Source organism: Crocodylus porosus, unplaced genomic scaffold (genome assembly GCF_001723895.1).
Source record: "Crocodylus porosus isolate Cpor-Errol unplaced genomic scaffold, CroPor_comp1, whole genome shotgun sequence".
Taxonomy (NCBI): Eukaryota; Metazoa; Chordata; order Crocodylia; family Crocodylidae; genus Crocodylus; species Crocodylus porosus.
The window spans coordinates 6340600-6365051 of NW_017728921.1; the positions used below are offsets into that span (position 1 = coordinate 6340600).

At 51.8% G+C, this 24452-nt stretch overlaps 1 protein-coding gene across 26 annotated transcripts in view; it reads right to left on the reverse strand.

The window, feature by feature from the left end:
* NCOR2 (nuclear receptor corepressor 2) overlaps positions 1-24452 on the reverse strand; it is a 331634-nt gene that overhangs the window by 211616 nt on the left and 95566 nt on the right. For all 26 annotated transcript variants that reach the window (XM_019538935.1, XM_019538934.1, XM_019538936.1 and 23 more), the window contains exon 3: positions 11703-11830. In XM_019538935.1, the coding sequence (XP_019394480.1) occupies positions 11703-11830 (128 nt within the window). The remainder of the gene's footprint in view (positions 1-11702; positions 11831-24452) is intronic.

A 24452-nucleotide genomic window follows, 5' to 3' on the forward strand; every position in this document is an offset into this window, starting at 1 on the left:
TCTCGGTTCACAGGTTGGGTTTCCCCCCCCGGTTACCTTCCAGCCCTGCAAACTCCAATTCCAAGAACAAAGCCGGGGGCTTTCTAGCACAAGTCACACGAGTTGCTGCAGACCGCACCGCTTTAGACGGTAACCCCGGTGCCAGCCATAAAATTGGCCCAGGTACCATTCATGCAGACTTGGAAAACCAACCTGTGGCTTACAGCCAAAAAGGAAAAGCATGTGGTTTGTGCACTCTTGGTCTCTCTCTCCGAGGCAGATCAGTCCTAAACTGAAGAGCGCTTGTCTTCGAGACTCAAGTAGCCAACAAAATCTGCAAAGGGGAAGGCGAAAGCGCCGTCTACACTGCCACCTTTCAGAGCAGGACAAGGACAGCTCCTTCCTCTGATGCCAAAGCCCTTCCCAGGCAAACAACAGGAGGATTCAGAGCTGTTCCTCTAGCAAGCCTTGAAATAACCTGCAGCGCCGCTCAAGTTTCCTGTTGGGTTTCCCCAAGAGCAGCGCCCGTGCAAATCCAGCCTGCCCGCTGTTGCACTTCAGCATTTTATGCTCCCTTGTCAAACCGAATTATGAGGAGGAACTGTTGAGCAGGGAGGGCGTTCAAATAACCCAATGCCCTCTGGTGCAGACAGGTCATTAAAACACACACACACACACACACACACACTTTTTTTAAAGGCTATGTTACCAAGAAGCTGCTAATTGCAAAGGGACTGGCCTGAAGCCTTAGGAGCGCTTAAAAAGCAGCACAAACCAAAATTCAGCCTTGTTCCTTACATTAAGAAAATATATTTAAAAAAAATATAAGGTTTTAAAAACAGAGTTTCCGACAGTGAATCACGGCCATTCAGGGCCAAGCAGCAATTACATTATAGGGTGCTGTTTTATTTCCATTTCCACATGCGTGGGAATGGCTATTAAGTTCATCCTTAGGCATTTCCAACGGCCCCCGAGATGACTTGAAGCAATACAATCCAGGCAGCCCTTCTTAGCTGGAAATCAAATGAAAAGCCTTCACGCCCTGTCCACACCTGCAGCGAGATCTTGACAACGCACTTGTCCGTGGCCCTAACGTGGCTACCAGAATTCAAATAACTCCGGCAAGAAAAAAGTTTTGCAGCCCTCTGTTTCAGCCAGCATCGCCTAATCGCCACCTGCACGCCTCGTGTCAGAAATTTCTTTCATTTTTTGCCAAAAGGAAAGAGTGGTTCAAATTTTGCATGCAATTATGCTCCAGTCCCTGAACTGAAATAAATACCAGTGGTTAATCAGGAACGAGGGCAAATTATTGCTCACCTGTAACTCTTCTGCAAACACATATGGAAAAACCAGCAGTACAAAATGTGCCAAGGGACTAGGTTCGGCAAAGCCATGAGGTTGATGCTTGTCCCCGAAGGTCACTCGAGCCATCTACAGCTCATTCCCGAGTGAGGAACGGTAGGTCTGAGCTGAGTCCAGCACACGACTCTAGATTAGACCCATGCTTCATTGCATGTGAGTGGTTCGGCATGTCTGCAAAACCACACTGCCAACTAATTCATCAAGGGGATTTATTTTTCAAGCTCAGGCTCAAGACAATGATTAGGATATGCACCACCACAATTTCATGCTAAGTACTAAGCATCTGCAGCTCCCATTGCAATCCAAACAGGTAACAGGAGTGTCTTCCTCTTGCAGATACTACTTTCTGGCACCCTCGTGGCCATTCAAAACCTGCATCCTTTGCAGGAGGCCAGAAAGGCCAGTCTGAAAGGTTTAAGTGGGTTCTGTGGAGTCATGGAGGGAAGCGTCTCATTCGTGGTGGTTCATTAGCTGGATATAAAGGGAGAGGAAAGAGCCTTTCCCCAGGGCAGTGTTTTACACCCCTTTTTTTTCCATTTGTGGACCCCATTGGAAAGTTTGAATGGAGGTGCAGACCCCTTTGAACGGTAAGTGTGGGTATTTGCATGCTTTTGATTGATCGTAGTCATTTTTTGCGGGCCCCTTAGATGTAGTCTGGGGACCCCCAAAGGCCCATGGAGCACAGGTTGCAAAGTACTGTCCCAGGGAGACAGGATCTTAGGTGTGGGCTGAGCAGCCTCGAGAGAGACAAATACAGGGAGCAGCCAAGGATGGAGAAGATCACGACGTAATGTCCTCGTTTACTTTGTTAGCCAAGCCACGCCAAGCCCCATCCCCAGAAAGGGAGCAGAGATGTAGAAAGGTGGAAAAGAAAGGAAAAATAAAGTTCCTGCCTTAACTACAACCACCCTGAATGTCACCCAGAAGGGCACAACTTGGCTCTAGAAAATCAACTTCACCCATGGCCTTCAAGTGCCCCCGCCAGGCACGGGCGGTGCAAGGCCAAGAGCTCCAATGCGAGCACATGCATTAAGGACTGTTTTCACCACTTTCCTGGCAATATCGGAGGCTCGGGGTCTGTCCACAAAACACATGCCTCCGGCACCCGGTCTGTCATTGGCTTGGCCTTCATGAAAAAGTGCTACAGGTCACCCTCAAGCAAGAGTGGTGCGAGTTCCAACATACAGCCCAGCCTCGATTATCCAGAACAATTAGTGTCGCCACCATGACAGAGAAACAATTTTTTCCAGATAATTAAACACCGCAGGATGAAGCGCTGAAAATAATACTTTAATTAGCGTACGAGATAGCAAGTATGAAAAGACCACAAGAAATAAATGCGTGGCACAGTGTAGTGTTTTAAAAATCTCAAGGCGCTAGTAAAAAAAAATAAAATAAAAAACCATGCAGTTGTCTCAATGGCAAGCAAAACCCAACTGCAGGCCAACTGTTTTGTTAATACAAACCCTTGCACATAATCAACTCTCTACTTCAACTACTGCAACTACTTCAAAGGACCCTGAAGACAAGCAGCACAAGCGGAGCATGGAGAACACCAGCAGCCCGGACTGGTTTCCTAAGGCTGCTAGGGGGATAATATTAATTTACAGTAAATGCATAGCCCTGGTATGGTGGGAAAAGCATCCTTTTCAGCAACACAGGAGCGAGCACTGTGCAAAAGTGCCCACTGGCAGCACAGTAATGAATGACGACTGTATAAAGGATGCCTCATTTCCAAAGCAGGTAATGTTTTGAACCTGTTAACCTCAGCAGTTTCTCTTTCAACTGTATATCTGAAAGTCATATCAGACACACGCTCCCAGTCAGCAAGGCTTTCTGCAGAAGAGAGCTGGAGCGGTTTAAAATGACAACCACAGCGCACTTATCCCTGACCCAGGTTTCTCCCAGAATCGCGATCTCTGCCCTCTACCCCCCAAAAGCTGGAGCTGGGTTGCGCGTTGGGATGTTTAAACACTTTTGAAAGCAGATGGCTTAAAAAGTTAGTCGGCATTAAAAGGAAAGACTTTATACCAAAAGGATGAAGTTTCCAGCGTTCGACAATCTGCAAGTGCTGAAGTTGCTCAGCAGTCAAGACCCACGTCAGAAGTCAAGGAGGAAATAGCGGAGGGGTGGCAGGAACAAAATTAGCATCCGCCAAGGCAAGAGTGCCAGTGCGATACAGAAAAGGGGCTGGCCAAAAAGAAACCCTGGGTTAAACCCAGGGAGAGGAAAAACTTAATGGAGCGTACCAAGGTCAAGCACAAAGCAGCAAGGACGACGCAGGGCAGACGAGGCCGTGTCAGTCTTATAAGCAACATCTCGTAGCGCGGGGGGGCCTCGCAATCAGGTCTCCACGGAGAAAAGAGAAGCCGACCCGTGCCCGTGCAGAACGGCAAACCCAGCCTGGGCCCCAAAGATCCCAAATCCCTGGGGAGTTGAACTGCAGTGCCTCCGGCTGGGCTACCACGTCAGCGTCTCTGTAAGGCCGCCTCCGAGAAGTCCTGCCTCGTCGTAAGGCTTTCGTCGGCTCGCTTCTACCAACGTGTGGATGCAGATCAAAAAGCACCAGCTTTAAAGTTTGACTATTTGAGAGCTTCTGCCAAACAGCTTCATGAGTTTCCATCACGTGTGGGACAGGGGTCAACTTGAAAACCAGGCAGGTACCACGTGCATAGCCTTGGACCATGCACTGGCCCAACCTGTTTTTTTCCCCACCTATCTGCTTCTCCAACTCCTTAAAACATGGGGGCCAAGCTAGATCATTTCTTAAGTAGATCTGGACAGGCCAACGTGTCCTGAAGCCTGGAGGGGCACTAGGACAATTCCAGACCCCATCAGGCCACGCTCCTGCTCGTAAAATGATGCTGCGCCAGCCTCTCACTGAAGCTGGATCCTGAAAAGACTTATCCCACCGCTCGAGGGCAATGAAAGCCAAGATGGACCGAGCAGACTGTCCTCATGCTGCTCTCCCCAAGAGACCAGTCATACAACGCCCTCGTTGTTCTCCAGAAGAGGACTTTTCAAAACGGACTTTTTATTTTCTCGTGCACTAGATTGAAAGGCTAAATAAAACGCAAACTACAAAGCTGACACTACCACATTCGTTTTACAGTGACTGGGGGGGGGGGTTTGTTGTTGCAAATATAAAAATAAGAAGGTCCCTGCCTTTTGGGGGGTGGTTTTTGCTATAGGACAGCCTATCCCTTGTGCGACCCAAGCATCCACGGGACCAAGGCCCTCATCTCGCCCTTGTTTGTGCAGGAATCCCTGGTGCTTGCAGGAACAGAGCTGGGTGCAGGAAGCCAATATCCAGATGTCACCAGCTGCTCTTTTCAGCCATAAATTTTCCCCACGTTAAATTTAAACCCAACTGTGACCACAGAGCAGAGCTTTAAGTTATGGAAAGCTTTGCGAGGGGCTCCGGCTGGAGGAAATTCAAGTGGCTGCCACCGCCTTCATCTGGGAAAGGGGGTCACCTTTAAAAATGGAGCCTTAATTAAAGGCAGTAAATAAAAACCGGCTGACCGCCCTGTTGACGCCCGCACAGTTGGTGCCGCTTGGTCCAAACACGGATTAAGATTGAAAACTTCACATTATGTCTTTGGCCATATATTGCGTTGGCTTTCCATGCGGCTCGAGCCCCCATGACTCCTCCGTCAGGAGGATTAATCGCATGCAATAAGCACAGTAATTAGGCCTTCCCTCGTGCTATCAGTGCACGGGGCTGCTGCTAATGGCTGCGGAAGCGCGGCAGCTGGTTAACGCACGCGAAATATCACACCGCACATCGGCACCGGGCGACCCCTTCAAAACCGCCGCGGCCGCTCGGCGGAAAAGCTCCAAAAACAGGATACGGCTCACGAAGTGGCCTGCTTTGAACATAGTGATTCATCTTGCTGTGCATAATGATCAAAACACAGCCCCCAATTCTTGCAGCTACGTTTTCCTCCAGAGGAACCATCACCTGGCTGGGGGCGAGGTAGTGTGGGCGCTACGGCGCATGGTTGGCAGCCCAGGCTCGCGGCGCGGCCCAGTTAGATTCCAGCAAATTCTCCTAAATACCTCGTCCCGAGGACGCAAAAAAAAAGGAAAGGCAGGATCACCCGGCCAAGCGGTTGTGTGTTAATAAGGTAGGTATCTTGCTCTAAACCAATCAGACACATGCACCCACGGAGGGAAAAAAAAAAATCCATATGTCTGATTTACAGCAGATGCACTTCAGCAGGCTTGGTTAACACCTGTTGTGCTATGCATGGCCCACTTATTTTCATTTCTCCTGCAGATTAAAATGTTAAAAAAAAAAAAACCCTCCGCCCTGTCACCCTGCCAGGACATTCCTGTGCAAGTATTCATGGTACGACTTGTACCAACAGCAGATCCTCAAATGCTTTTCCTAGCTCCTGAAGTCCAGCTGGCAGAGCCAACCGAACAAGCTCCGGGGAAATCTGTGGACCCTTCCAAGGGGGCGGAAAAAAAGACACAGCGATCAACAAATCATCAGGGAAAGCAGCACGTCAAGACGATGAAACGTCTGCCCCAAAGGTTGAAGGTCAAGAAGGTTTTAATCATCCATCCTTCAAGACAAAACGCAGCACAGCGCCTTACCAGCCCCAAATTCACTTGCAAGCTCAAAGCCCTCCTCCAACGAGCTCAAGAGGCTCCTTTGCTAATGGATATCAACCCCGGTTATGCAAAAGGCAGGCACTGGCTGCGACTCCTCGGTGGCACCCTCTGCAGATCCAGATGCCGGGTGTCGGCAGCGGAGGAAGGCAAAGAAATGGCCCGGCGGCAAACCCAGCTCCCGTATGGATCGAGTATTGCGAGAGCCTTCTCCACCGTCCCTGCTGGTGCAGCAGGGGCACCTGCCAGCTGGGATGCCAGTCACAGCCCCGCTGGCGTGGAAGTTAACGGGACAGAGTTTCGTGCCACAGTGCCGGGGCTACCCGCTACCCACCAGCGCCTGCGAGGCTGGGAAAGTCGGCTCCAATCTTGTCCCTGGTTGAAAAGGGCACCAAGAATCATCTAGCGGGGGGGCAACTTTTGGGCAGGCATGTCACAAATTATCCTGTTATCCCACCCGAGAACGGCTCTGATCCCCTTCCCTTGCCTGTTCTGCTGCTTTGCTTTCCGCTCCTTGCCCTGAGCTCCCCACCTGACCTGCTGCTCTGCTTTCTGCTTCCCGCCCTGTCTCCCATTGCGCTGCCTGCCTCTCCCCAGTCCGCAGCGTGCCCCACTCCTTGTACCACTCCAGCACCTGCCGTTCTCAAACCATCCCAGTTAGATGTCCGTCCACCTCCTGGAAAACCTGCAGTGAAGGTGATTCGACACAGTTTGCTCCAACACTTGAGGTCTTGCCCGGGGGGAAGATTTCCACGAGGTTTGATCCAAATCCACTTGGCTGGAATTTAAACCCACTGGCTCTTCTGCCCTCTGCGACAAGGAAGATCCCTTCTCCTCCATCTTCTTTATGGCCGCCTTGCAAATATTTGAAAAATGTATCACGTCCCATCCCCCACCCCCTTAATCTCCTTCTCTCCAGACTGAGCGTGCCTCGTTCTTCCAGCCATTCCTCACACGGCTTGCATTCCTACACTGGAGCATTTTGTTGCTCACCCCTGGATCCTCTCCAGTTCGGGTTTTTTTACATGCAATGCTCAAACAGGACACAGCACTCCCTCTGAGGTCAAACCAGAGGCGTTCAACTCCTGTGCCCACTGTCTGCCCTTTTGGAAGATCAGTAGCTGCAAGCCCTACTTTATCCCACAGGTATCAGACAAACCTCTCGATGATTCCTGTCCGCCTCACAAGGGATGCAGCATCCCAAAAGGCCAGCAGCCACCGAAGACAACCACCATGCCACAGGAGAAGAGGAGCTAAGTGGCATGGAGGAGCAGGTACCGCTGGCTCTAGACTTGGGCAATAAATGTCCAGCACTCCATCCTCTGGCATCCCATCAGAAACATCACGGCTCCTGCAAATTCCCCACACAACTCTCATGAGAGGCCAAAGCCCTGACCTGAAGCAGCCGCCATTAGCAAGCACAGCACAACCTGCTCTGTGCCTGGTCTTTCTGGCAAGACCATCACCCAGGCTGGCGATGGTGCCGGTTTCTGATGTAGATGTCTCTCCCCCAGAGGATGGATTCACGCCAGCCTCCTCTCTCCCGGACACCGAACCACGGCCAAACACTGACCAATTTCCAATCACTGTGCACCCAAGCCGGATTTGAGCCAGCATCCACGTGGCAAAATGCTTCACAGCTTATTTCTCCTTTCGCCAGGTCCCTGAAGTGCATCACAGTGACAACAATACAGTAATAGGCAGGATGGAGAGAGCTGCTGCCTTGCCCTCAATTACAGCGCTCCCATAAGCGCCAGTGTGCCATCCTATGCCCCTGTGCCAACCCAAGGTCTTTCAATGGGACTGACAAACTCCGGTGGATTAGGCCTCACTATGTACCCACGGAGGGTAGTATTATCACCACCAGTATTTACAAAAAGAGGAAATTAAGCGCAGGCTGCTTAGGGGACTTGTCCAAAGCGATGTAGATGCTCAGGGCAGAACTGCTAATAAAACCTCAACCTCCTGCCACGCACAGCCCACGTTTTTTCTTTGCACAAAATAAAAGCTGCGTCAACCCGGCTCCCTGGGGGACGACGTCAACAGCATCAAGCGCCACCCCCGCTGGCAGCCTCAGAGAGACCCGGGCCGAACGGGCCCAAGGGAATGAATTCTGCGCTCCCGGCTGGACCGGGGCGAAGCGAGGAAGTCAGCCAGGGCTGTGTCTGCGCTGCAAACATGCACACAGGCCCTCCGTCTCCGGAGCTGTCAGTCTGGCACCTTCCGCTTGCACTAGACTTATGAACAAATTTATTTTTTAAGGGGGCGGGGGAGAAAGTGGCTCTGGAAGAGTGTCAGACACAGCGGCAGCCAACGCCAGACAGCCTGCTTCCTTTCTCAAGACTCCTCTGCGGGGAATGCGGAGCATATTTCTCTCCTCCGTTTGTGGGGGGGTCGGGGGACAGCTAGAAATCCAGACGCAAGCACCTCGCACCTCCTGCTGCAACGCCCCGGGACGAGCCTCTTCCCTGCAGACGCAGCAGGCTTCTGTGCTTGCCTTCCCCCAGCCAAAGGCATCGGTTGTGCTTGCTGTGCCTAGCTCCCCCACCCCAGCTGCCTCTGCTCGAAACCCATCCATCAGGACCCGGGAACAAAGCCAGAGAGCTAACAGGTGCGCCTTGCTTGAACCTGCCAAAGGGCACTCAGCTGCCTAGATGCCCGTCCTCTTCCCTTTCTTCCTCCCCCGCCGCCCCCTTCAGACCCAGGCTTGCCGACGGGCGAGGGAAACCAGGACGGGGGCAGGCGTCTGTCCTGACCCGCTCCCGCTCCCGCTACAGGGCAAGGCCGGACGGCTCAGTCCAGCTGCCGGGCAGTCTTCGAGCAGGCAGCGTTCATGAGCGGCGCGTGCAACAACTTCAGGGCGAGCGTCCAAAGGGTTGCATCTGTGACCATCTCCTTGAGAGAACTTCATGGCAGTCCAATACATACGCCCTGGATGTTTAAAGGTATTTCCGTGCCGAAAGATGGAGCGAGGCACCCAGTGGTATTTTCAGAAGCCCGCAGTTCCTTCTTCTCTGCATGCACCCTGGAAACAGCCGTCTGATCGACTGCCAGAGCTACTGGGCGTCCAGGAGTTTTTGGAAAGCTCACCTGGCCCCTCTCTGAGTCTCTCGGTGCCTGAATACCTTAAAAAGAGAGCCTGGCCCAGTATCAGCAATATCCAATATCCCCAAACCCTGGATGCAAGGTCCCTCCGGAGCACAGAGCTGCTGGCTTACCTGCATTTTATCACTTGTTATCAAGCTCCCCCTTCGAACAGATTAACTCCTTTAGCATCACAGGGAAGACAGGCGATGACAAAGCAGGACACATTTTCAACCTACGGCCACGTCCACATTTGGGTCCCTATGGACAATCAGCTGCGGGACACCTTGTGCTGCTGCTAGTTGTCCCTGCGAAAGGCCTGTGCCATGCGCCTTTTGGCACGTGGCAGGCTACCCGGGTGGAGTAGGGGAGGCTAGGACTAGCACTAGGCTGGCCCAGCAGCCTTACCCGAGACCCCGGGGGCCTCCTGGGGCTGCAGCAGCGACGATCCTGCCGCGTGGAGCCTGGGTCGGCAGCCGGAGCATGGCTCCAGTTTTGAGCGGCTGCTCCTACGTGCACTGCTCCGCTTTATTTTTGCGCAGGTTTTTTTGACCCCCCAAAGCTGCTCTGCTTTATTTTCTGTTCCGGTTATCTTTTATGTGCCTGAGGTGCCACATACCACACAGACACGGTCTATGGTATGTTTTTGAGCCTGTTTGAATTCAGACACTCAGACCAGAGGTCAGAAGGCCCACGGCGGCTACTTGGTTGTGCAAATGCATCCAGGACTGGACGGCATGCTGTTTAATGCCTCGGCTTTCATGGGGCTGGCAATAAGAAAAATAGCCAGTGCATGATGTATCTGAGCAAGATGCCACAATGCCCAGGTCATGCAGGACATGTGACAGCATATAAGGCACGTGGCTCTCAGAGCCATCGGGTGTTGTGAAGCTTGCTCGCTGATGAAGGGAAAAAGATGAGAGAGAGTTGGCTCTGCTTTTTATGTAACCTCCTCAGTGCATCAAGAAAAACTCACAAAGTCCAGTGCTGTTTGTATCTGGATCCTGTTTGCCAACTGCCTTCCAAGTTCAAGGGGTTTCATATGAACACCTCTGGGTCAGCTGGCTTCTAGCTCAACTGTGACGCCTTACCCTCTGGAGAAATTAGCACCGAGAAATCAGAGCAAGGCAAAACAATGCTGGACACAAGGAAGGATTATTAGTCATCAGAAATTATACTGCCTCTTTGCACGATTGTCTGGGTCCTGCATTCAACCCACACCGCGAGCGAGCACGTCATGGAGACAGCGAACACAAGACTTCGGCGCCTGCCTTCCGTTTCTAAATCCTCGCTACTTGTTTCTACCTCATCACCAGGCAGACCCTGTCATGCCAGAGAAACAGGGGATTTTACCATTTCTGGCCAAAATGTAGCGCAACAGTAGCTTTACACCTGATGGCACTCACAAAGGGATGAGTCTGAGAACCCGAGATCATGACCAATTTTGGAGAAGCAGAGACTTCATTCGCATCTAGCCACAATTAAGGGCTCAAGTGACTTGGGGAGGTTTATTCTTAGGTGGACCCAGCCTGTTAATACAAGAGTCAAAGTCTGCTTTGCATAATTCTATTGTTCTGTGATGCACACCGTCTTTCCAGGCTATTTTTTCCCAAACCACTTCTCATCAAATGCAGAAGAGAAACTGTGAAATGGAGCAAGGGGTGTAGTGCAGTGAAACAGCACCAGAGTGCTGGCCTCTCAAAATGGTTAGCCCCTGCAGCGTATCCGGCCACCCAGCACTTCCTTCAGCTGCTTCGAGGACCCCCGGCAGACTCTCCCGGGGGTTATCAGGGCCCGTGATAGTGGACAAGCTGGCAAACTGAGTGGGGGCAGGGAGAAACAGTCCAAAGAAGGATGCAAGCACAAGGCAGAGAGAATGAAATGAGAAGGAGGACGAAACAAGAGGAAGCCGAGGTGAATAATAGAAAGAGGCAAGTCTCGTTCCCGTAACTCCTTCCTTTGGCATCTTGGAGTTCAAGGCCAAAACCAACAATACTGCATTCATTTTTCCACGATGAAAAACCAACCCAGCTGATCAAGTCCACTTACTGCTTCATGCAAGTGTTATTAAAAAAAAAAAAAAAAAAAAAAAAAAAAAAAAAGTGTGTGTGGGGGGGGTTGTTTTTGTTTTTTATTTTAAAATTAGCCAGTACCTAATGAAAGAGCTAAGTGAAAGGGATGGGCTGGTAAATCACTCATTGCAACTGGAGTGGCTGAGCTCACAACCTGGCTTAGGGGTAGGGGCGCACAGCCTGTACCCCTGCGGTTTTCTAGCCCGGACAGTCAGCAGATTCCTCCAGCTTGTGCACGCAGGGGGAATGCAAAGCAATAGCTCAGAGACCCCGTGACCCCCGGCAGGCATTGGCGTGCGCCGCAACCGGTCAGGAGAGCCTCAGACACACAAGGCTTTTTTCCACATGTTTGGCACGGAGCTGTTCGGGGATTGGATTCTACAGGGCTCAGTGGAGAGAACTAGTGCGTGATCCAGCACAATAACCTTGGCTGGAACACATGGAGCTAATAACAATATCGCTCAGATCTTTACAGAGCTCTCTCCGTCTTCAAAGCAAACATTAACCGGCTGAAGATTAACTAAAAAGAGCCGGGGCTCTTGCAGACACCCGGCAAGGAGCTCCGGGGCAGGACGCTCTCCTTACCTTTCGTTCCCTGGCTGGAATTCGGACAGTAAGGAAGGCCTCCTCCGCTGTGGCTGCATGATAGATCCAGGTGACAGGTGGGAAGTGTAGTCCCGGGAATGATGCTGATACTCCAAAAGCCCGACATCCTGCAGCGGAAAACGGAAAAGAAAAGCTGTCAGGCTGGTGTTGAGCGGTGGGCGCTTCATTGAGTTTCTACTTACCCCGAGAGGTGCTCTGCTAAACGGAGCATCTCCTATTCCTTGCTGCCCCACGATGAATTTATAGTTGGTCACAAGATCCCCTCTCAGCCTTCTCTTGCGGAGGCTGAAGAGGTTCAGGTCCTTCAATCTCTCCCAACTTACCTGCATGCCCTTTGTATTCACTTTGCAGCAAACCACGCCTGCTTTTCATTTAAAGCCATCAGACGCCAGACTGCCCCCCTAATCCCAAGACAGGCACTCCCATGCAATAGCACCCCAAGTTTCCCTTTGCTGGGTGGCTAATGGACCTCAATCAGGTGCTGGCGTGAGACAGGAGCTTATCTTCCAAGGCTTGTTTGCTCCTTGACCCAGTGAGGGTCCTGACACTGGGGGCAGCTTGCTAGGATGTGACCCAGACATGCAGACACTGAACCAAGACCACAAACTTGCTGCACAGGGAAAGCCGCCCATCCGCACAGTCTGAACCAGCAGCTCACAGGTGAAAGGCTCTGAGGTCTTTCCCTACCTCCTGCTGGCTATTCAGTTCCTTCTCTTGCCCGCCCTTCCCCAGACACACAAACACAGCTAACTGTGGGTCTGCGGAGGCATGCCTTCACGCTGGGTCTGCCCTAGGCGCCTGCCTCGTCAGCAACCAGGAAGAACAGCACATTTATCCCAGCAGCAGGTGCCTCCACCCTGGTCTACAGAAGGAGCAGACACCAAGGGCAGCTCATCACCAATGCAACTTACTCAAATACAGGTAGAATTACTCTGGGGGGGTGGGAATGTGGTAAAAACCACACTGGTATAAAGTCACACTGGGATATGTGCTGTCTGTCTGCAAATTTTCCCAGGGTTGTCCCCTGCTCGGACTGCTCCGAGACCACCCACCATGTGCAGGCAGTTACATCTCCAGCTTCTGGTATACGTTACACAGGTGCACAAAAATCGGTCCAGGTTATACCAATGAAGTCAAATCCAAGGAGCAGAAAGTGAGAAGGAAATTCAATATTGTAGAATTCTTTCAGCTTTTATAACCTAAAAGGTGGTGTTAATTTGAAGAGAGAGAATGGGGGAAAAAAACCCCACCCATGAAGGTTATCTTGACAGTGTTGCTTTAAATGCAACTCCCAGGAGTGGAGTTAAAAGGGGTAGAAAGGACAGTTTACTACTTATTATGTAGCCCTCCTTTTTGTTCCCTGACCCTTGGAGAGTACAGTACTGTATGTTCCTGATTTAATTAACAGAGAAGCCCACCTGCTCCCTGCCACAAAGACTCTTATTCAAATGACACAAGATTTCAGCTGCTGCATTTCAACTGCTATTTATTTACAGCTAGAAGTTTGACCACCAAAAGAAGACCAAAAGACCAATAATATAACTGCCTAAGACCAACCATGCCACATGATAGCCGCCCTCATTTCATTACCGCCATGGTGGCACTGTCATATAATAATATTAGAAGGGAAAGAATTTCTGAGCTAATCTGAGCTACTTTTTCACTACCTGTCATAATTGAGAAGTTGCTAATCTGGTTGTATTACCCAAGCAGCACACCATCATCCTGGCACACCTTACAGTTCAGTATTCAGGGGGACAGGGGCGATTGCCCACGGTTACTGCGCCACCCCGCAGACTTGGAAGAGCCAGTCCCACTTCTCAGTTCCACCGCAGCCTTCTTGTTTGGTCTACGGCAAGGTGCTTTGCCTCTTTAGGCCTCAGTTTGCTGCCTGTAAAATGGGGGTAACAAATTTGAAGTGGGGGGGGCATGCAACATGGGAGTCTCTGCACACCATGCATTATAGGAGACCCAGTGCAGGTAGTCCAGCCAACAAAAGGGAATGAGAAGAGGTTCTTCCGAGGAGCTGCAGTGGCACATCTAGATGAAACAATTTTTTTTTTTTTAATTTTGGACAAAATGGTTGCAATTTCTATAGAAAGCAAAATACTTCTGCAAGGGTAACCTTCTTGCCAAGAAACCCTGTTTCCACAGAACGTTTCTAAGCAGCCATCGCAAAGCCTGCAAAGCAATTACTATGTGAGCTAGCTAAGTCCTTGAGGCAGACAGATATTCAGAAGCATGACAGGCAGACAGACAGCCCTGGAAAGGCAACTGGAGTAGGTGCCTCACTCATGTGCGTGTCTTTTGAGCTCTCTCCCTTCCCACCCCTACACCCATGAGTAAGAATAAAGCACGCAGCCATGGAAGGCAACGCTCCACTTCCATCTGGGGCTGCAGAGTAGAAGAAAACGTCAGGAAATATCAAAGCCCAACATCTTGGGATGTCAAGAGGTAAAATAACATGTTTGCACAGTAACTGTATGGAAAACCAAGGGTGGAGGGGGAGAAGGGGAAGAATTCGAAGCATTCATCCCAGGGATGCCAAGAAAAACAGACTCCTTTCCAAGTTTGACCTCTCCTCTGCAAAAGCTGAGATGAGCCACATATCCAAAAGGGGGAGGGGGGTGGAAATAAGAGGTGCCGATCAGCTACTATTTCTTGCTGTGCCCGGAAAAGCACACCGGGATGTTAGCCTGTGGCACCAGGGTCCGTGGTTTCCTGCTGCTGGACGATAGCGTGTGCCATCCTTTTTTTTGCATTTCGCCCCATTTCGATCTTTGTAGATCTCCAAGAGCTATCAAAGTCCGGACCCCCACCTCCAGTCCTCTGCATGCAGTACACAACACAGCCGGGAACCTATGCAATGGGGGCAGCTATGGGTTAGACGCAAGCCCAGAGAGGTTGGAGATGGAGGGGCCCAATAAGATCCTAAAACCCAAAGCAGATGGTTCATGACAAACTTCTCAAGTGCTCTAGTTCGTCCCCCAGCGCCCTGGCTTTCAGCACTTTCTGGTTGAACGTGTGTACGTGAATGAAGCTCATTTTCAAGTTAGGACTGTGTAAAGACATTTAGATTGAGATTTTGGTCCAACAACATTTTCCAATCGTTTTTGCTGCGTCAACAACAAAAAAAAGGTGGGCGTCGCACCCAACGAGGAGGACTCCACTTCCCAAGGACAGAGGCCAATCGTGTAAATGCTAGAAGTCCCCACGCCGACTCCTTAAGCCATCAGCATGTTGACAGGACTGCCATCAGCCGTCTCCCGCCGGTTCAGCTACCCCGACCGGGGAAGAACGTCTGCCGTCGTGCCTTTGGGGTGAACGGAAGAACAGGGTACAGTGCTAAACCAGCCTCCGTACGGGGACCTCACCAGAGAAGGCTTGGTGCCTGCGCTGCCACGCTACCCAACACACACGCACACACCAGCCTGCTGCTCACTGCTAGGACTGTCCAGATGCCAATGGTGGACATCTTGAAGGCCCACAGCAGTATCCATTGTAAGTAATGCTTCCTGCTCTCTAAGTGAGAGGACACCCATCTGAACACAGGTGGATTAACTGCTCAAAAAGTCACCGAAGTCAAGCATTCGGCAGGCCTGAGGGGTTCATGAGCGTGCATCAGAAGAGGCCTCAGTTTGCTTGGGAAGGCATCCAAGACAGGACGGGAGGCACCTCGCTGTCGGAAGAGCTGCATCTCCCTGGTGCTGCGAGGCAAAGAGATGCTCATTTATATTAAGGACCATCTGTACCGTTTGAGGGCTCTCTGTCCCCCCTCAAAATGCAGGCAAAGGGCCAACTCAACAGCGGTGCTCCCCCAACACAGACGTGGGGGAGAAGCACTGCAGTCCACCTCATTTAGCAAAAAATTCACAGCAGTCGCTTGCCACCTGCAGTAGGGAGACCATAAGCACTAAAATGCCCCAACCCCCAGGCTACGGCTCATTTGCCACTGCTCCTTTCCTCCGTCACTCTCGCTTTCTCTTCCGCAGTTCTACTTTTAGCTCATTTTCTTGTCCTCCTCTCTTGGGATCCCTGTTCCCTTTCTTTGAAAGTGAACTCCCTTGTCTGTCAGCTGGTAGCTCAGAGTAGAGCGCTACTTCTCCAGGGATCTCTGTTATGTTTCCCCTATGGTTTCCTTTGTGAGATGCGATTTCCTTCTTCCCCATCCCACTCCTTATCCATATTCCCTCCCTTCCCCAAGTCTCCATGACCTGCCTTGCTTTCCGCTCCCTTTGGCCAATGTGCCAATAGGCGTGTCAAGCTGCCTGTTGTACGAGCGAGGAGTAAGGGTGATCTCGTGTAAACTTGCTGCACGCTTGGTCGCTGATGCTACCCAAAATTACACAGTAGAAAACACAAAAGGGACTTCACTAAAACCAAGCTGCCCAAAGACTGTTTCAAAGTTCTCCCAAAGCCCCCTTCACACTGAAGATGCCATGGGACAGCCCCAGCCTCAACGTGTTCTGCTGCCACGCCAACCCCAAATTAATCTGCAGATACATCCTAGGTGCTTACAGGGAACTTGCTGTAGGTGGCCAGACATCCTAAACCTTCTAGTGGCAAACTGAAGTCCTGGCACAGCCGAGATATGCAGGACACACAACTTTGGAGATGCGCATGCCCCAGAGTCAAAGACCTACATGCAGCTCAAATAACCAGTTGCTAGATGACCTTTTAGAATAAATAACAAGCAAAAACCAAAGAAAAATCGAGAACAGACAATAGGCAAATGGAGAGAGAAAGAAAGAAGGTTTTCGTTTAACAACAGTTCTTTCAACAGGAGTTGCATTTAAAAATGCCCAGGAGCTGCATGTTGCCATGAGCCATGGTTGGCCAACATGCGCCCTCATCAAACAGCTCAAAGATTGCAGACCCTTCACCTTCCTTACTGCAAACCGAGGCACAGAGAGGGTAGGCAACTTCCCCAAAAATGGGTTAAAAGTCTCCATCTCCAAATTCCAGTCTCCCAAGCTGCTGGCTGGTGCCCTAGCCGCCAGCCGACCCCTTCTCCAGTGACACCAGCTGAGACAACCCCCACCCACATAGACAGTAAATTGCTCTTACGGCTGTCTCCATGCTTGAACAGCTACTGTGCACAAAGACCCCAGCTCTCCTAAGACTGGGGGCAAGAGGAGTGACAAACAGGACGCTTCCTACCGTGCCTCAGCTGAAAAAAAATCAGTCCACATGCATGTCTTCTCCTTCTCTGACACGAGAGCTAGGCTGTCCTGACTCTCGAATCACTTTGTTTTGGAAGAAACCCTCCTGCAGGTGGACTGGATCTATTTTCACAGTGGCTTCGAGATGCCTCTGCGGTTTCTGGAAACTCTGTCAAAACTTTGCAACCCGATGTTTTGGGGGGTTAAAAACCCAGCGTGGGAAAACAAGGCAAGAGCTTTCGGCTTTGCTGGTAGAAATTAAGCTTTTCTTTCTTTCTTTCTTTTCACAAAGGAATGAGGGGGAGCAAATCTTTCCAAAATAAAACCAAGAAAGGCCACTTGGGAAACTCCAACGTGGAGATCTTAATCGGCCTCCTGATAAAATAGCAGCTTCCCATAGAATAACTGCGAGGCAGCAAGAATCGCATTCAGACAGCCATGAAGCCAGGGAAAAACCAACTCGCCCGAGCTTGCTCTCTGCTCTCGCTATACCGTCTGTATCACAAGGTCCTCGGAGAGCACGTGTGTTTTCTGGGCCACACTTGCCCATTTCCAAATGCAGGATATGCTCCTCCCTTGGTATGCTATTGAGTACCGACTCCGCACAGAGACCCAGGACACAGCTGGCCTGTGGACATCAACAGATGTCTGCCTGGACATTTTATCTAGCCCACCGGTGACAAGAGGAGTTCCAGGTCCAACTCGCAGTCCTGATGAGATGCTCGCGGCGCTGCCTTGGATGACAGAAAAGCAGCCTGTGATGCACCGACTTCTAACAGGGTTTCTGGGGGCAGAACCAGGACAGTCATCCACTGACAGCGACAACAGAAACGTGCATGCAAAGCAAAGGCTTCATCCAGCTCCCGTGGGGTAGAAGACCTTTTTCTAAGCTGAGTGCGACCCATGACCTGACATGCACACTGTCCCCAAACCCTGACAGCGACCTTGGAGCATGCACATGCTCGCATTTCACCCGGCTTCCTCTTCTGCGGCAGCCTATGGACAGGACCCAGCTGCACAGAGAGACCGGACCTGCACCCGCCGCTCAGCAGTGGATTAGCAGAGCCTCGTCATTATAGGGCCAAAAGGGGACGCAGCCAGGACTGTGCAACTGGGAGCTGCCCAACAACCAACAGGGACAAAAGGACTGGTTCCTTTTTCCACCTCTCTTCCTCCCATTGCACCCAGGGTTTCCTCCTCTGTGATGTTCTCTCTCGTTTCGGCTAAAGGGCCATGCAGAAAATTATTCTAGGCAACCAATAACACTGCCATGGAAATGCACGGGAAGAGCAAGCAGCAGCAGGGGCCAAGCAGGCCCAGAAATGCGCTGCTCTGCAAACATCTCCAGCTGGCACACTGCGCCCAACTTATGCCACGCAGGAGGGCTGAAACAGCAGACCTCGTCATCCTTCAACACAAGGAGCCTTCAAACTCCAGGGGCTTGGGCTGCCAAAGCTTTGGGCAAAGCAAAGAAGGAAAAAAAAAAAAGAAAAAAAAAAAAAAAGAAAAATCAAGAAAAGAGTATTTCCGTGGGCGAGCCAAGGTCACAAAACAGGGCCCTGGAGACAGCCACGTGGCTCCCCGGTGAGGAGGCTGCCTGCGCAGAACCGCACGCCATGTTTGAAGGTGTCTCGGCAAGCTTGGCTCACGCAGTCCGGCCTTCTGTTGAACTTCTACAGCTCCATTAACTGCACGTGAGCAAGGCCTGCTTGCTCCACTAATAACGTGCATTAGTGTAGATGCACATTAGCGCACATTACATGCATATTAGTGGATGCATGTAGCACCCGCAGAGGCGTGCACGTGGCTCTACAGGACGGAGAGAACATGGGAGCAGAGATTGCAAAGGCAGTCCCCCGGACAGCAGAGACTGCACCTTCCCATCCAATCTGCTGCCTAAGAGCTTGGAGACTTGGTGTTCCTGGGCCACCGATACGAACGGGAGATGGGAGCAGATCCAGATGTCACTGGGGGCAGTGAAGTCTGCACCAGCTCCTGATGGAGCTGCAGGGTGAAGGGCCTGCTAATGCAGACACACTTGGACCAGAAGCAGGATCACAAGCACTCGTGAGCCAGGAACGGAGGATGCCCCTCAGAACAGCTTGGGGCTAGCTGGCCCCATGGCTTAAACTGGTCAAACAGAGGAATTTGCTGCTTAGCTGCAGCTGAGCACACGCTTAAACATGTCCCTCGATTTATAACTGGGTCAGTTCACATAAAGCAATGACTTCCGCTGCACCCAAAGCAAAGCAGCCCAGCAGGCTGTTCCCGGGACGGGTCATTACACCGTGCGCCCACAGCAGAGTTTCTCGGGGTCTGAAAAAACTTGGGACCAAACTCAGATGGGCCCTATCTAAATGCACATCTCCGGGCTGCAGCATGGAAAGGTGCTTGGGCCTATTCAACCCCCCTTGCAAAGCTGCCGCCAGTGATGGGAGCTGGATTGATCTGGGGGCTGGACCCGGTGATCTTGCGAGGTCCCGTCCAACCCTCATGTCTGTGAATCTCTTATTTTGCCCTGTTGGGAGGTGCTGGGGAGCCGGCTCAGCCAGGTGTACCACCGTTCTCACTTCTGTCAAGCTGTTAATTTAATCAGAGGGACCAATCGCACTTCCCTCCCGCTTCACACCCCGGTAACTCCTCTGACCCAAAATAACCAAGAACATTGCCGACTCATTTAAGACACAAACTTCAAACTGTCTAAAAAGGAGGCTGAACTCAATCCCCCAGAAAGCCCCAAACAGCACAAAAACCCAGAGGGCCCCAAGGGTGGGGGGGGCGGACCCCAAGAATGGAAAGAAAGAAAAAAGTTGTTTAATTTTGGAAAGCTTTCTATCTGCAGTCCTATCTACCGTAACGTCTCAAATACAAGCCCACTCCGCTCAGGGTAACCGGCATGCTAACTTGAGGACTGCGAGCCGCTGCGTGCTCACTGCCGGGGCTGCTTTCTGTCTTAAACTGCCCGTGTTTGCTGGCATGCTGCACTCTCCCCGCCCTCTCCGCAGCTGGAGGAGCCTGGCTGCCTGCCCTCCGCTCCAGGGAGAGAAAGGGAACAATGCCAGAAATCAGGCCAGGCTTTCTCCAAGCCCAGAGGATGCCCTGCTCCCAGCTGTGGCCACACTTTCGCTCCCCCAGCAGTACAGGCCGGTGCCCTCTCCCACCTGCAGCACAGAGCCCTGCCAAAGCCTGATCTGGAGGGGGTGAGAAAAATCCACGGACAACCTGGTGACATGGGAGTCGGCCTCCAGAAGGGAGCACCTAGAGCTGGAGCTGGGGTCCGGTGGGGGACTGACGTCTAAGCCTCCGGAGCAGCTAAGTCACAGAAGTTTGCCCATTACAGGCAGACAAATGCCGCCAGACTGCGCACAGAGCTGTGCAGGAAACAACTCGTCAGGTAAGTGGAGCAACAAGTCTCCCGCGCGCAGGACCACGGTCTCGATGTCCATCTCGATGTCCAGCCTGGGCACCCACGGAGGCCGCGACTGCAATGAACTGGCTGCCTGAGGGAGCAAACGGACAAGGGGCAGAGTACAGCACAGGTGCCAAGATGCTGGGCTCCAGGCTCTCTGGGACAACCCAAGCTTCTCCAGGCCTCACCATCTTGACTATCTGCATCCTCACAAGTCCTGGGGAGCCAAGACAGTCCTACCATCTCCCCTTACAGGGTCCCAAAGTGCAGAGATGCTATGCAATTTGCCAGACATCACACAGGCCACCTTTAAGAGTGTATATCTCACGTCCCCACACTGATGCCCCAAACTGTTCTGCCTTGCACCGACTCAGTGTCTTTTGCCTATGAATCCCACCTCCCTTTTGCCTTTGCCTTCCCTCCTACCAACTCAAGAGCTGCCATGAGCCCACAGCCCACGGAGAGCAAGAGCCCCTGAGCTTGGCTCCCGCATCCCATGTGCCCCCAGCCTATCATCCAGCAGCCTTCTCCTCCCCTGAGCCTGTGCACGCACCACCTGTGTGCTCTGGGCCTGCCCGAGTAGGTTGCACACGTTCAGTAGCCGACCCCAAAGAACGGGCTCACTGCAGAGTCATGCCCCGGCCTCTTTCTGCGTCTCCACATTTGCTCTGCAGAAGGAGCCCGGCTGCCAGTATTCACGGTGGTACCATGTGGACATACTGCTGCTATCCGGGACAGACGCAGGGTTCAGTCTCAAGCTACCAAACAGTCCCCAGCCATGCCCATCACCTGACACCCTACCTGCCCCTCTCCCAACCACCTGCCAATAGCAGGAAGTCAGCTGCGGGGTGCATATACGCGCCGAGATCACACCCGTGTCATGTTGCATACGGCATCTGCAGGGTTATGTCCTCCATCGTACTGGGGAGGGGATGCTAGGAACAGACTCCTCAATTCTCTTCTCCCTCCTTTGCTCACGTGACTTGAAGTTGGCGTAGCTCTTTGGATTGCACTTTCCGTCGGCACATTGGTCTCATCTGCATTCCTCGTGCAGCCACCAGAATGATATTTGCAATTTAAGGCTCAAAACATGCTTGCTCCTGGGCCTCGCGCTGACAGTAGCTTCCAAACCTCCCCCCCAACCCAACCATAGCCAAGAGGTGAATGCAGACAGAAACGGCGAATGGGGCATTTCTCCAGCAGGCATCTTACCCTTTCAAAACACTGGCATGTGGCACGCTGCCAGACATCTGGATGCCTGGAAATCACGCAGAGAGACACCGTCTCCAAAAATTTACTAGTCGGGTCAAGTTCGAGGCATAAACAGCAGCCCTTCAATGGAGAGGGCGGTAGAGGGGGAATGGGGAATTAAAAAAAGTACAGGCGAACTCAGACTCATTCCAAAAATAAATCACTCAGCGCGTTGTAACGTGACGGGGATTGCCTTTATCACCAGTAAGGTTCGCATTAATCAAGGCTGGATCCTGACGGCTGTCTGTGGGTGTTTTTCTGCCGTGAGTTAGGGGCAGTCTGTTGCTGAGATAAAGGCAAGCCCACGGCAGAGCGACTACCTAGCCAGACTCGACTGCCTTTTTCTGCGATGATTCATTGCTTTGGGGGACTGGAGAAAACACCTGCAATGGATTATGGCAGAAACAAAAGGAGATTATTGATCAAACAGGTCCAACTCAGCCCACATCCTTTTAAAAATCCAGAGAGATGGTCGATACAGATTTCGGGGGGGGGGGAGAGAACCCACAAAAAACAAGCTGCAACAACTCCTCCATAATCAAATATGCTGTTGGAGATAAGGTCGGCAGTAAAACCCTAGTTGAATTCATACATTTTTATCTTGTCTATGGGGATGCAACATGTGCTTACAAAGACAAACGGGCTTATTGTTCCGCTACAGTCTCCCTGCCATCAATCTCTCGGAGGCTGCTGACTTGGCCTTTTGTTTCGGAAGGTGCCCACACCACACGTAGCCTCATCTTGCATTGATTTTTGTTGCCATCTCCACACTGAGACCGTGTCTGCTGCCAGCACCATTGGCGTTACGTACCAGCTGCGCAGCCCCGCATCCTTCTTAATGACTTCTCCCCCGCCCCAGCGAGCGTGGCTCTCAGCAGCGGGTTTTTTTTCCCTGGCTGGGCTGAATATGCCATTCACTGAAAAGAATTAATGCCAGCGGGAGCCGCTCTCTGTTTTTCCTGACTTCACAGTCATCTGACCAGCCTGTGCCCAGCGGGGGCAGCTCAGGCTCCGGTGCCAAAGCAGGGTGGCTGGGCCCTGCCCCAGATGGACCGCTGATGCACAACGGGAAAGATTTAGCTTCACGCCACTCCTTTGGCACCCCTGCCCCAGGCTTCTCCATAGAAGGTGCTTCATCCTGCACCCCCCTCCCCCCACGTCCATCCCAGGCCCTTCTTCCAGGAACTGCCACCCCATTTGCCAACCGGCAGACACCATCCCCAGAAGATCAGCACCTGCTGCTCACGGTCGTATTTGCAGTGTGACACTCACGGGGTTGCTTGCGGGCCCCTTTCTTCCACGCACTCGGTCGGGTCCAACGTGGCCAGATCTTCTGCTCCGATTTTCCAGCCCTCCACTGTCCTCCCACATCATCATCACCCTGACCTCTGCCTTGGCCAGTGCCGCCTCCTCTCCCTCTCTTGCCTGCAGGCCCCATCGTACAGCCGCATAGGCCAGGAACCACCTCTTTGACCCATGGCTGCTAAGCAACTTCTTTCCCTTCCCTCTTTTCCTTTAAACCCCTTCCTTCCAAGGAGATGTCCGCCTCCCCTTCATTACATCCCATTTTTGGATCCTATTTTATCTTATGCTCCTACCTCTCACTTATCTTTATTAGGCTCTTATTTGCATGACTGCAGCGCGAGCGGACCCGCACGAGGTCCTTCCCGTCCCAACATCATGCGCACAAGAGTAAAGGGACCGCACCTGCCCCAAAGACTTTACTATTCTAAACCGAGGAAAAAATGGGGAGACAGGAAGCTTACTTCCCAGGTACTGCCAGGGAAATGAGGCACAGAGGGATCAGAGGTGAATTCTGCTGAAGTGTCCAAGTGATTTAGAAACCCAAGTGCCACAGACGGTCAGCTCTCCACAGCTCCATACCAGAGCTATGCTCCTCCCCAACGGCCTTCTACACCAAGCAGTTGCGGTCACAAGATTGCTTTCAAACCTCCACGACCGTAGCAATCATCTCTACCTTCCCTTTTCAAGGCGCTTCTTTTAGCCAGTCCTGGCCGCCAATCTTTCCAGCGACGTCCCCTCAGAGATGCAGTGAACCAGGCCATTTCCTCCGCGACGGTGCACGCGCGTGGTTTGGAGCACCTGCCGTCTGCAGCCAGCCCAGCAAGAGCGCCCATGAGACCACCTTCTTCACCGCTATCCGAAGCCAAAGCCGGACCTGGCCAAAAAGCACCGCACCTCCTGGCTTCGGCACAAGGCTCAGCTCCCGTCCGCTCAGCACCGATGGTGGCTGTCACAGAGCCAAAGCAGGTGAAACGTGAAGAGGGGGAGGAAAAACACTGCACAGCTTCGTATCTCTAGCAGGGTCATTTGAGGATCCTCATTACCACGTAGATGGCACATTTCCCCCTTTGCATGAATCCACTGAATTGTTGCAATGGCTTTTAACTCAGCGAGGCATCCCATAGATCAACAAGGCCCCTTAAAGAAGTGGAGATTTAGTGGCTTTGAAGCAACTGAAAACAGCTACGATCCCACTCAGGAAAGGGGAAAAAAAAAAAAAAAAATCAGCAGCATTTCAGGTAAGTCCCACGTAGCAGGGCAAATGGATGGTGAACGGCAAGTGCTGCAAGCTAAGCCTCCGCTGGCAAGGAGACAGAAGCCCAAGTAGGGAATTAGGTGTTCTCATTCCCTTCCCTTTACTTTCATGCTAGCCCAGACACATTACAGACAGCAAACATGAAATAAAACACTGCTGAATCGTCTGGGGCTCGGGTAATGCTTCACCAGAGACTGAAAGCTATTTTTTGAGAGACACCATTCGAGTGCTCATGTTGGCGGATTGATCAAAGTTGCCATTTCGTTTCAAGGTATGTTTTTTATTTCCCAGCCATTCCTTAAACTCCAATAAAACGTGAGGTGCGGTACAATGGAAAGCACTCAGCT